This window comes from Puma concolor, chromosome A1 (assembly GCF_028749965.1).
Source record: "Puma concolor isolate L17-30 chromosome A1, mPumCon1.1.hap2, whole genome shotgun sequence".
NCBI classification, from domain to species: domain Eukaryota; kingdom Metazoa; phylum Chordata; class Mammalia; order Carnivora; family Felidae; genus Puma; species Puma concolor.
This window is the reverse complement of record NC_141667.1, coordinates 170,481,009-170,493,965: the sequence shown is the minus strand read 5'-3', so window position 1 is coordinate 170,493,965 and position 12,957 is coordinate 170,481,009. Positions and strand designations below refer to the sequence as shown.

Here is a 12,957-nt window from a genome sequence, read left to right as displayed (position 1 = left end):
AGGGGCTGCGGCCAGCTCTGACCTGCAGACACCCGCTTAAGCCAGGAGAGGCTGCCTGTGCCGGCGATAGAAAGCCCGGGTTCGTCCAGCAATAGCGAGCAAGAGTTGTCTTCCCGCGTTTTTGTTGATTCACTTCAACATGAACATTTTAAATGCGTATTGATTATTTTCTCTTACTTGAATTTTATTTCAACTCCCATAGACTTGTAAATAAAAGCAGTTCTCGGAGCCAGCTAGGTGAAGGAAGGCTCTGGCTTCAGGCCTTTCATTCACACCTCTGCAGCCTCCGGGCCCGCGGTAACCCTCTCCCGTTACCTCTGGGAGCACAAGCTTTCCGCAGCGGGATACGAAATGTCCCCAACGGCCAACCAGGAGCCGGGGTGGGAGGCCGGGAGAGGGGGGCGGTTGTAGCCCCAGAGCCGCGAGGAAGGCCTGGCGCAGCGAAGGGAGCAGCCACCCGGCCCCGCCACCGCCCGAAGGTGTGGAGGCATTCCCCGCTCCTGGAGAAGCAGTGATTAATATCTTCTAGCAGGTTTAAGCCCTACCGGTCTGGAGGTTTCTTCTCTGGAGGCCCTGAGCCTGACCCTCGGTCCAACTCCAGCCAGAGCCTTGCCTGGCCGCGCGCCTCCGCCGGCCCCATACTTCCCACCCCACGGTGGCAGCGGCTGGGGCATCTGGGCATCCACCCCGAGGATAACACTGTCTTTAAACGACTTCCAATCAACCCCCTCCCTCCCGGGGGCCGCTGCCCAGTGTTTACTGCTGTAATCGGAGCGGGACGCGAGCGGCGGGGGGAGCAGAGCGCGCCGAGCTGGGGGTGGGGGCCACAGCCTGGGAGGGGGGTGGTGTCTGGGTGAGTGTCCAGAGACCAGAAGGAACGGGCAAGTCTGGTTTTACCTGGGCCCACCATCCAGCACCTGTGTTTTCAATACCACTAAGTTTAAAAAAAAAAAAAAGGGGGGGGGTGGGGGGAGAAGATAGCGTGCCAACCGATCAGGGGACCGGTTCCCGGGACGCTCCCCACCGCGCGCTCCCGACGGGGCCCAGGGCCTGTAGTGTCCCGGCGCGTGGAAACCTCTCGCCCGGCGAACCCGGTTGCTAACCAAGTTCTCGAGCGACCACGACTGCCCGCTCTCGGTGCCCGTCAGGAGTGGCTCGGGTCCCCGGGGAGTCGGTGGCCTCTGCAGAAGGGCGCGAGTGCAGGGTGCTGTGTCCTCCGGACCCGGCCAAGGGCACAGTGACCCCGCGGTCCAGGCCAGCGCTACGCCGGCCTCCTGGCTCCGGGGAGCGCAGCGGCCAGCCGCGAACATGAGCCGCGGCGCCGGACGCTCAGGCGAGGAGCTGTAGGCTGGCAGGCCGGGCAGGCTGGGAAGATCCGCGGGATCCGCGGCTGCCGGGGCAGCGGGGAGCTTCGGGAGAGCGGGGGAGGAGTGTCGGATCAGCCGCGGGGCGGGGGCACCGGATTGACGGGGCCTCGGCGGCCAATGGCCGCGACGGAAGGGCGGGCGGGGCGGGAGCCGCCGTTAAAGGGGCGGTGTGACCGGGAGTCCCGGCCTGGAGCGGGAGGGAGGGAGAGAGGGAGAGAGGGGGAGAGGGAGGGAGGTCTGGGCGGGAGACGTGGGGGCGAGGCGGGGGAGGGAGAGGAAAAGGAGGAGACAAAAAATTTAAAAAAAAAAGGCTTGCGGCGGCGTCTGTAGCGCCCACCGAAATAAACAGAGGTAGAGGTGGTGGCGAACGAAGCCCACCGCAGCAGAAAAGGGGGGACCTGATTTGGCCTCTTCGCACTTGCTCGGGTCTCGGACACCGGTCGGTCCTCAGGAGTGCGGCTGCCGGCTCCGGGTCCAGCGCCCCGAACCGACCGGCGAGAGGGAGCGAGCGAGCTAGAGATCACTTTTTTATTGTTGTTATTGTTTTTCAGCCTAGCCTCCCCTCCTCCCCTCCCTCTGCTAGCCTTCTCCCCTCCCACAGCCCCAATCTCTCCTCCTCCCCCTCCTCCTCCTCCCGCACAACTTAAAGAAAGAGGGAGCGGCGCGGCCGCTTCCTTCATCTGGGGGAATTCGTGGCTGCTGCAAGTTTACTACGCGAGGCGCAGCCAATGCCAAGCGCGGAGGACGAGGAGGGCTAAACACCTCGGCCGCGGCTCCGAACAATACCCGCCGCGCACGGGGCGGCGCGAGTAGGGCCGCGGGGGAGGGAGCGGCCGACCGAGCGCGCGGCGGAGCGGGCGCCCGGCCTCCGCCCGCCGCCCTTGTGCCCCCGCCGCGGTCAGGTGGAACCGCGGGCGCGCCGGGCCGGGGCGCGGAGCGCAGAGCTCGCCTCCGTCCCCTCCTCGCCCTCCTGCCTGGCCCGTTGCACAGCCGCCGCGCTCGGGCACCGTGGCCCCGCCGCTGCTGTGATTTCATTCTGCCGGCGCCGCTTGGTGCTGCCGGGCCCCGGGTCCGCGGGGCTGGTGAGCGAGTGAGTGTGTGCGTGCGCGCGCGAGTGCGCGCAGGGGTGGGGGCCGCGGCGCTGCGCTCGCCCCCCGTTGGCCCCCCTCTCCGCTGAGCTCCCCACACCTCCCTCCCGCTCCCTCCTCCCGCCCGCCCTCCCCTGCCCTGCCCGCCCGCCCCCGCCGCAGCTCCTTTAATACACTTTGGTTCTCCGCCTGGCTTTGGACTCTTCTCCTCCTCCACCTCCTCCTCCTCCTCCTCCCGCGCCTCCTCCGCCGCCGCCTCCTCCTCCTCTTCCTCTCCGCGCCTTCGCTCCGCGCCCGGCCGCCGGAGGCAGATCCAGGCGGCGGCGGCGGCGGAGGCGGCGGGCGCAGGAGCGCGGCTCCCGGGGCTGAAGCCGCCACCACCACCGCCGCCTGCGCTCGGAGCCGGGCGGCCGCTGGACGCACAGCGCGCGGGGCGGGAGTGGGAGCGGAGGAGGCGCGGGGCTCGCCGGGGCCGGCGGGGCGGGTGGGCGCGCTGGCCATGCTCCTGGACGCGGGGCCGCAGTTCCCGGCCATCGGGGTGGGTAGCTTCGCGCGCCACCATCACCATTCGGCCGCGGCGGCGGCGGCGGCTGCTGCCGAGATGCAGGACCGCGAACTGAGTCTGGCCGCGGCGCAGAATGGCTTCGTGGACTCGGCGGCCGCGCACATGGGCGCCTTCAAGCTCAACCCAGGCGCGCACGAGCTGTCCCCCGGCCAGAGTTCGGCGTTCACGTCGCAGGGCCCCGGCGCCTACCCCGGCTCTGCCGCGGCTGCCGCCGCCGCCGCCGCGCTCGGGCCCCATGCAGCGCACGTCGGCTCCTACTCTGGGCCGCCTTTCAACTCCACCCGGGACTTCCTGTTCCGCAGCCGCGGCTTCGGGGACTCGGCGCCGGGCGGCGGACAGCATGGGCTGTTTGGGCCAGGAGCCGGCGGCCTGCACCATGCGCACTCGGACGCGCAGGGTCACCTCCTCTTCCCTGGCCTCCCGGAGCAGCACGGGCCGCACGGCTCTCAGAATGTGCTCAACGGGCAGATGCGCCTGGGGCTGCCGGGCGAGGTATTCGGGCGCTCGGAGCAGTACCGCCAGGTGGCCAGCCCGCGGACCGACCCCTACTCAGCGGCGCAGCTCCACAACCAGTACGGCCCCATGAATATGAACATGGGTATGAACATGGCAGCGGCCGCGGCCCATCACCACCACCACCACCACCACCCTGGTGCCTTTTTCCGCTACATGCGGCAGCAGTGCATCAAGCAGGAGCTCATCTGCAAGTGGATCGACCCGGAGCAGCTGAGCAACCCCAAGAAGAGCTGCAACAAAACTTTCAGCACCATGCACGAGCTGGTGACCCACGTTTCCGTGGAGCACGTCGGCGGCCCGGAACAGAGCAACCACGTCTGCTTCTGGGAGGAGTGTCCGCGCGAGGGTAAACCCTTCAAGGCCAAATACAAACTGGTCAACCACATCCGCGTGCACACAGGCGAGAAACCCTTCCCCTGCCCCTTCCCGGGCTGCGGCAAGGTCTTTGCGCGCTCCGAGAACCTCAAGATCCACAAAAGGACCCACACAGGTAACTGCGGGCCGGGACAGGGATGGGGCGCGGAGAGGAGAGAGGCTGTGGTTGGTTGGCTGGGGGAAACGCGCCGACCGCCAGCCCCTGCTCTCGGATGGGAGGTGTTTCTGTGTACCGGAGACAGCCAGCGGCTTGTTTTTGTTGGAATGAAAGACTAGTATCGGGCTGGGTTTTTCCATGTACGGAAACTGAGTTTTAAATGATCAGTGTAACATCAAATATATGTTTTGGGTGATGCAGTTGCTTCATTTGCTCAGCCTTGGTTAATAATTTCCGTTCTAGATAGAACGCACAAAATAAAACTGCTCTCCAACTCGGCGCCCGGGAATCGAGCCTAGAGAGGATTTTGCCAGCTTGTCTGGATGTGCTTTTCTGCTCCGGCTGTGTGTCTGTGTTGGGTGACTTGTGTGTTTTCCCACTTCTTTTACTCCGGGTCCAAACGTCCTTCCCGGGACTGTTTTTCCATTAAATGAGTCTGATGCGAGCCGAAACTGTAGAGCATTTCTTGTTTAAAAAAAAAAAAAAAAAATGTTTTTAAAGCCTATTTAGGGGTAGGTCACGGGGCTTTACGGTGGATTCGCAATAGTTTGTGAAAGTCTCTGATGGGCACCAGAGGGTTTGCGATTCCAAACTTGGACCAACAACTCGGTCAGAGAAAACCCCGGGGCAGCGCGGCCCCGCGGGGCAATCGCGTGAGAAGAGGGAGCTGCAAAAGAACGCGCCTCTCGCCTCATAGATTATTCATCTCTGACCAGGTCCCAGCCAAAATCGTGCCAGACGATTTCCTAAAAGAAAGCCAAATGTTTTAGCAACTTCCCCCGTCAATATTTACTCCAAAGTGGGGATGCGCCAGCGGCCTATTGTTCTCTTCCGGGAAGGGAGGGAGCCGAGGTGCGAGACAAGCTTTTAACAAGGTTTAAAATTTGAGAAATTTATTTGCATGAAATGCTTTCGAGTCCTGTGTCTGAGCGGATGTCTTTAAAAAACAATTTAGGTGCTAATGGAATTTAACGTTAAATGGCCCCCTTTCCAAGAGGAACGATGTTTGAGTTCTCACACCTCTAAATGACTCCAAGCATTTGGAATTCTGGCAACAGGATGCAGGGACCGCCAGAAAATTAAACAGGGAGATTTTGAAAGCCTTTGCTGACGCCCCCACCCCCCACTGCCCAGCCTGTGCCTATGCAATCGCTAGATGTTGTCTTATCTCTAATATTTACCTTTTTTTCCCCGGCTTATTTTAAAATGACTGGAAGTGAGACTAGAAGAATGGTTAATTTAATTTGCAGAATTTTGGATGAAAAATACTGGCTCAGTTATGATCCACAGTCCCATCCCCAAACAACATAGCAACTCCAAATGTAATTGCCTACTGGCCCCAGAGACAAACCGACAGCAGCCCAGCAGCCTGTGTGATTTTGATAATGCCCTAAATATTTTGTCATAATAACAGCTTCTCCATGGCGAGACCAATTTGTTAGAGGCTGCGAATCCAAGGAGCCCTATAGAAAGGTGGGCAGGACGGGGTGCTACCCCAAATTCATTATAAATCTCAGGAAATGGGTGTTAGTCTGGAAGACAATTAAAATATGACATAAATGAGCAGGACTGTCAGGTGGGAAGGCAGTTAATTTCATCTTCAGCTACAGAGGCGATCCGACCTGGCTAAGGGACCCAGGCCCTTCCAGTTCCTCTTTCCTTCTGGCAGCGGCCTTGTTCCCTCCAGAGTGGGTGGGGGCTCCGGGAAGGTCTGGGTGTGGGCAGCAAGCGCCCCTGTTTCTATCCACAGGGGAGAAGCCGTTCCAGTGTGAGTTCGAGGGCTGCGACCGGCGCTTCGCCAACAGCAGCGACAGGAAGAAGCACATGCACGTCCACACCTCCGATAAGCCCTATCTGTGCAAGATGTGCGACAAGTCCTACACGCACCCCAGCTCGCTGCGGAAACACATGAAGGTACCACCGGGGAGGCCGGGAGGAGTGTGAGGCCGCTGGCCCGCGGCGCCGGCTCCCAACCGGCGCGGACAACCGCTGCCAGCCTGGGAAGGCCAGGGTTCCCCGGGGCCCCGGCGGGCGGGGAGGGCCTTTCTTGGAGGTGCTCTCCCCCCGGGAGCCCGGCCCCACAGCAGCTGCACTCACACCCAGTCCCCTTTGGTCTCCCCTCCCGGCTTTTGTCTTGCAGGTCCATGAGTCCTCTCCGCAGGGCTCCGAGTCCTCCCCAGCCGCCAGCTCAGGCTACGAGTCGTCCACGCCCCCGGGGCTGGTGTCCCCCAGCGCCGAGCCCCAGAGCAGCTCTAACCTCTCCCCGGCGGCGGCGGCGGCGGCGGCGGCAGCGGCGGCGGCGGCGGCGGCGGCCGTGTCCGCGGTGCACCGGGGCGGAGGTTCGGGCGGCGGCGGCGCGAGCGGCGGCTCCGGCGGAGGCAGCGGCGGCGGGGGCGGCGGCGGCGGGGCGGGCGGCGGGGGCGGCGGCGGCAGCGGCGGCGGGGGCAGCGGGACAGCCGGGGGCCACAGCGGCCTCTCCTCCAACTTCAATGAATGGTACGTGTGAGAGCCCGGGGCCTCTCTTCCTCTCCCGGTCCCCGCCCTGGCGCAGCCCTCCCGGTGGCGAGCGCTGAGGGCACCCTGTGATGTGTTGTTAAAATTATGAATCTGATTTTTATGATGATGAAAATGATTTTACCAGCAGAAGGATTTTTAAAAGTTTGTTTTTGTTTTTGTTTTTAAATAATCTAGGCATGAAAAGCAAAAATATCCCTTCCGGAGTCTCCGCTGAAAACATAAAATAAGAAATTTAAAAAAAAATAATAAAAAATAAAAAACCCATAAAAATCTTGAACCAAACCCTCCTTCCCTTCCCCCCATGCCCTCTTTTCCTTCTCACCCACTTCCCAGTCTTCTGACAAACTGTACATAGCGAACTCCTTCCTTCTCCAAGGTGGTTTTAATGGCTTCTTGGTGTATAGAAGTTTGTCCATTTGTAACTCTCCGGATTGCGTTCCTCCCTGCCTTTCTTCCCTTCTCTTCCTCAAGTGATGGGCTTTTTCTTTTCTCTTTTTAGTTCACCCGGTTTCTTTTTAAGTAATGTGGAAGAAAATGGTTTATTTTGTATCGTGGTATTGAATATTGTGTTCCTTTTTATGAGGCAACTTGATTGTAAACTTCATGCAACTATAGACTGGAAAAAACCGAGCCGTGCCAAAGTCTCCCTTCTGTTTCTTCAACACATTGATCCACAGCACACACACACCACCACCACCACCAACGCTTGTGAATGTATTTTTCTGTTAGCTGGGTTTACATGTGATGTTTTAGTGCTTTTGCAAGTTCAATTTGTTAGTTCCTGTATGAAAGATTGTGGGGGAAAATAAACGTTGTGCCGTTAGCTTTTCCGTAATAACACCCTTCCTTCTGTAAATACCCGTTACCATATTTATCCATTTGTAATTAAATTATGGTATTAACTTGCTACAGAGGAAACAATATTTATAAAGAATGTTTCTTAACTATAAATATGTACAATTGTGGGCATAAACTGTTTCAGATTTTTTATTTGAAGGTTTTAAGTGGTTTGATCATTTCTTGTGATATGTTTTGAGAGTAATGCATACAGAAATATAATAAAATGTGTTGAAACTGCATGAACATACTTTTTTTTTTTTCTAGCAGAGTTCTTAAAGAAAAAGGGGAAGGGGGCAGCTGAGGGTTGACATGGGTATGGAACAGCTGCCTAAATGAAGGGGAGGAACCACCTTACCTTCTAGGGAGGAAGGTGTATGTATGCATAGGAACCAGGCCAAAATGCCCCTTTGGCAGAAAGTCTCAAAATTATTTTCTATGTCCTTTGTTTGTAGCTGAGAGTGAATTAAATTTTTGGAAGGGCCCTGTGAGGACTGGTGGCTGGAACCTTCAGAGTTTCTAATGGCTCCATTATCTGAGGGAGTGCCTTTCTTTCAGCTATTTGGACTGGCTTTAAGAGCACTAAACATTTCCTTATTCTTTGTTTTCCCTCTTCCCTGCCCCCTTTCCTCTCCCTCCCTCTGAAAAGCTGAGGTACAGTTATTTTTAATTGCACATTTAAAACTGAGCTGAGTACTTTGTTTTTGAACTTGGCCCGGTGATTATAGTTTAAGGGCCCTTTTCTACCTAAAGTGTTTTCTTGGAATTTCAGAGAGCTTGCTCAAGAAAGTCTGCTTATCCTCAGAGCTGCTGCACACCAACAAGGAAGATGTTAAAGGGAAGAAGGTGACAGAGTACGCTTTAATTTAGGAGAATAACAAACCCTTGGCTCAAAACAAAAGAGAATCTCTGCAAGAATTCAGTAAAATAGAGTAAGATGTAAAGACTAAAATGGTCAGGTGTGAGTGAGGCAGAGCATTGAGGACCAGTTTGTCTATAAGGTTTGCAGTTTTAATCTGTGCAAGAATTTATCAGATTTCAAACTCAGTGCTCTAAGGAATAAGGCAAAAATTTAACAATCAAAGGGTAGGAATGGGGTAGAAATAAGCAGGCATCAAAGGGTAGAAATAATCTTAAAATTATTTTGAAATCCCTGAACCATGAAAATGTCTCCATTTCTTTCTTACTATGCCCCCACACCCCCCACACCCCCCCAGTACTAAGAAGATTCGGGCTTCAGTCCTCGACACCTACCTAGGATCGCCCAGTAGGTTCTGTCGGGGGAGACCCAGGTCTCCGCGGAAACCGCTATTTCTATCCTTCCCTTCCATGGTCGCCTGAGCTGCAGGGCCAGTCAGGCTAGGCCAGAGAGCTGTTTGGAGAGAAGGGCAACTCTGACCTCCTGGAGGCCACCTATTCAATGCGGAGGGAAAGACTCCAGCCTGGGTGTGTGTGTGTGTGTGTGTGTCCCAGAGGGTGACAGACACCAGGCTAGCCCTCCCCAGCGGACCTACGAACTGCCCAAGCACCAGCTCCTGAAGCAATCAACCCCCTATTAAAGTCAAATTTATAACCCCTAATAATATTAAGGAAAATTATTAAAATAATTGGCATATGTTACTGATCCTTGGGAGATTTCATTGAACACATTATAAGCTGTGAGGAAAAGCCTTTAGTTTTTCAACCCACCCCCCGGAGGAGGGGACGAAGGAATCAGATGAAATATTTATCATAACTTGGGCAAGAATGAAATGGTATATCATAAATGTTTTAAACTTTTTTTCTTTTTTTGGTGGAAATTATTGGCTTTGGGACACCTCCCCAATCTAAAGAGAAGAGTGGCGTGGAGGTGTGTACTTTAGCATCAGCTCAAGGCTTGGGGCGTTTCTTCTCATTTGGGGGAAGGAGAGGGACAACGTCAAGAAGAGGCAGACGCTGTCGCAGCCTTGAGTGGGCTGGCTGGCTTTCCACGCTCAATGTCGAGAGCTACCGCTGGGCCCTTTAGGTCCAGGGGAGCTGATCCTAGTTTTCAGCAGGAAGTAAAAATGAGAAGGCGCCTGGCGCGAGGAGGAGGAAGATCGCAGCCTGGGGGCGGTTTCCTAGTCCACGCTGGGGTATGAGGAGCGGACGCGAGCAGCTTTCCCGCAAAATGGCTCCCAGCTCTGCCCCTGAAGCCCACCGCTTTGTCCAAACCAGTCACCCAGCCGGTGGTGTGGCCCACTCTCCGCCTTCCCCTAACACGCTTCGAATCCCGGAGACAGGGTGGGGGAGGGGAAGATGGCAAAGTGGTCAAAGGTGTCAGCATTGCTCAAGCTAGAAAGCGCGAGGGAGGCTGGCGGCCCAAGATTCTGCGCCGCAACCGGGCGCCTGGGCCTGGGGGTGGGGGTTGCGTGCGTCTCTCCCACTGTTGCGTAAATGGAGCTGAATTCTAACCTGCCCTCGCGTGGACTCCGGAACTACAGAACTGGAGCCCATCTTCGCTTCCTTCAGGGAATCAGGGAACCAGAGCTGCGTCTCTGCTCGCGGGGAGGCTCGACTGCCTCCGCCTGAGGACGGTTTCTGCCGGTCACTGCCATCAACTTGAACTTCAGAGCGCCCAAGCTCGCTCCCTTTGCTCTCGGCTCCATCCACCACCAAATAACTTCCCTCACGCGGGAGTCGCTTTATCCGGAGGCAGCTGGAGCCCCCTCGGGAGGCCCATCATTATTATTATTAATTATCGTGATCCTCACTGCATTATTAATGACCACAATGATAACTGGCATCGGTATCAGCTTCTCCCTGTTCAATGAAGTCCCCCAAGTGTCAGGCGGGGAGGAGGTCACTCTTGGAGCAGAGGCCGGGTTGATTCTGTTCTGGGCGCAAGAGGAGGCTATACTAAGGCCGAGGCCCGGCTGGACGACGCGAGTAGAGGAAGCAGGTCCCAGGCCCAGCACACCCGGTCCCCGCGGTCCTGGCCCCTTTCCTTTCTGCTGGCACCTTCTCTTTTCCTCCTCCTCCCCACCCCCGCCCCCTTTGTGTCTCTCTCTCTCTTTCTCTTTTTTCAGACGGATGTTTTCAGTATCAAGTGGTGTATTTTCCGCACAAAACTGTGAAATCTAGGGCAGATCACAGGCTGGACCGGAGTTTCGGGGTTCCCTGTACACCCGCTGTTCTTTCTCATTCCAGGGTTGGCTAGGAAGGCCTGGGTTTTCCAAGTGATCGGTCGCCGTCCGGATAGACAGGACTGACTGGGGGAGGTGTGTTCTAGTAGGATACGCGGGGGCCACCAAATACTCGAGCCTGGGATCCTACCCTCCCCTATATCACGCCCCCGAAATCACCCAAAGGGCGCGCTAGGCCTGTGTCCAAGAGCTAAGAAATAAAGAGCTCAAAATAATATCCCACCAAGACTTGGTTGAACCCTTGAATGCGTTTTTACTTAAGCGGACACGTGCCCCGGAAAGCGACCTCGGGATCCAAAATATACGTTCAATAAATACTGGAGGATTGATTGATTAGATAGTCTGATACCCCTCTGGTTCCACAGAAACTTGGAGCTGCTGGGCCCACTGCTACCCCCGGCAGACCACAATGAACGGTTTCTATTTTTAACTGGCAGCTTAGAACAGGACTGGAGCCGTGTCGCCCTCCTTGCTAAACCCCCTCCCCAACCCTCAACAGATTGTTGCAAGGGTTCTATTTTAGGGAAGAACCTAGATCCAGAAGGGATCGAGTGATCGGGCATAAACCCTCGGGTCGTCCCGCTGGGCTCCTGAGAAAGAAAAGGCAGCCTTGGCAGTTTGAACAGGGTGTTACGAATGAGAACTTCTGTAAACCATAACCAGGGCAGCCGGAGGGTTCGAGTTCACGGTCAAGGCTGTGGGCGACTGGGGCCGCAGTGTCCACGCCCCGCTCCGCCCCTGCTCTGCCGCGGCCCAGATTGCGGGCAGGGCGCGCAGAGCTAGGGTCCTCCCACTCCCGCCCCGCCCCTCAGGCCCAGTCCGAGAATTGTCCGTGCTGGGGCCACCTCGTTGCCCTTGCACGTTTCCCTTTTGTTTTCAGGGCTCGACGAGCTTTTGAAGAGGTGACACTTCGCTTCCTCTGCAGACCTGCAACGTGCCCTTGTCCCGAATCGAATCCCGCATCCTGCCTCCCAGTCATTCGGGATAAGGCTCTGCGCAGCCACCAGGCCAGAGCTGCGGGCGCCGCATTCACTAGCATGCGCGCACACAGACCCCCCACATACGCACACATTCTTTCTCACAATCTCTCCACGCCTTAACACACACACGCACACGCATACGCACACGCACTCACATATGCTTGCCTCCTTCGGCATCTCCCTAGGCACCCGCTCGCGTGCGTGGGATGGACCTGAGTCGCAAAGACTGGGGACGTGTGGACAGAAGACCCGGCAGGAGATGCTCCCCTCACCCGTCCATTTTTTCCCAGATCCCCCCACCCCTATGGCCTCTCTCCAAAAGGGCCATGCCTGCCCAGAACTCTCTATCCAACTTGGTTTTTTGAGAGTCCGCTGTCTGGGCCTTATTTCCCAGGCTCGCACCTCGAGCCACCAGCCGGAGACAGTTTGGGTGGGGGATCCCCGCACACAGTGCGGCTCGCTCAGCCCCATTTCCCTGGTAATGTGATAGGCCAGACTGTCCGGCAACCCCGAGAACCCACCGCCTCCCGGTGTGCTTTGGGAGGTTGCTCCCTTACCTCTCAGTTAAACCAGGAGGGAGGGAGTTTTCTAAACCCTCGCTCCCCTCCTCCAACCCCTGCCCTTAGCCTCTTTTCCTAACCTCCCGAAGCCAGTATTTTTCTGTCCCTGAGGCCAAACCTGGTGGCCTGGGGGACCAGAACAGGGCGCGACACCGCCAGAGAGGTTGGGGGTAGAAGTAATAATGTTAATAACGTCAAAGATAAGCATCCTAGTTAACGCTCTCGGACTGGGTAGCTCCCTAGAGACTGGGGGAGGCCTGGGGCGGCTACAGACCGCTCGGGGCTGGGAGTGGGCCTGGGTTCTTCTATGGGGCAGGGTGCGGAGGGTGTTCTTATGTTGTCCCCCCTCCCCCAAGTAAATCTCGGGTTTGGAACCAGGCCGAGCCAGCGACCGCCTGGCTAGTAGCCGCGCTGGGCCTCTGGCTGCAGACGCGCGCGGTTCCTTCTTTTTCTTTCTCCTGGGTTACCCGACACACAGTAGTTGGTGTGGCGGAGTATGGTTTCTCGAAACTCTTCGGAGTTGGTTGGGTCTGTTTGCCCGTTGCCCCCACCCCCATCCCCCTAACCCAGGACTGTTCCCCCTCCCTCTCCCTGCCGGCAGATGAATGGTGGCTTTAATGATCCTGGGCACGGCGTTGGGCCGCCGGTTCTGAAGATGCTCTGACCTGTAGGGAGGGCGCGAGAGGTCAGGCGCACGCAGGGCCAGGCTTGGGCTCCTCCCAGGCCCACGCTGCTCCGATATTGATCTTGGGAGAAAGATAAACAGAAAAGCTGGACCTTCGGTCATGAATACTAATGAGCCAGGGTAGGAGTTTTAATTGCTATGGACTT

General features: G+C 57.1%; 1 protein-coding gene across 1 annotated transcript; it reads left to right on the top strand.

The window, feature by feature from the left end:
• Positions 1–2,939: 2,939 nt before the first annotated feature.
• Positions 2,940–7,664, top strand: ZIC2 (Zic family zinc finger 2). Its single transcript, XM_086708764.1, has 3 exons — positions 2,940–4,026; positions 5,819–5,982; positions 6,209–7,664. Exons 1-3 carry the CDS (start codon positions 2,955–2,957, stop codon positions 6,572–6,574), a joined length of 1,602 nt encoding a protein of 533 aa, XP_086564890.1. The 5' UTR covers positions 2,940–2,954; the 3' UTR covers positions 6,575–7,664.
• Positions 7,665–12,957: the final 5,293 nt, after the last annotated feature.

Coding starts and splice junctions, on each gene's coding strand:
- ZIC2 (XM_086708764.1), top strand. CDS start 2,955: ATGCTCCTGGACGCGGGGCCGCAGTTCCCGGCCATCGGGGTGGGTAGC. Junction 4,027..5,818: donor CCACAAAAGGACCCACACAG/GTAACTGCGGGC, acceptor TTCTATCCACAG/GGGAGAAGCCGTTCCAGTGT. Junction 5,983..6,208: donor CGCTGCGGAAACACATGAAG/GTACCACCGGGG, acceptor TTTGTCTTGCAG/GTCCATGAGTCCTCTCCGCA.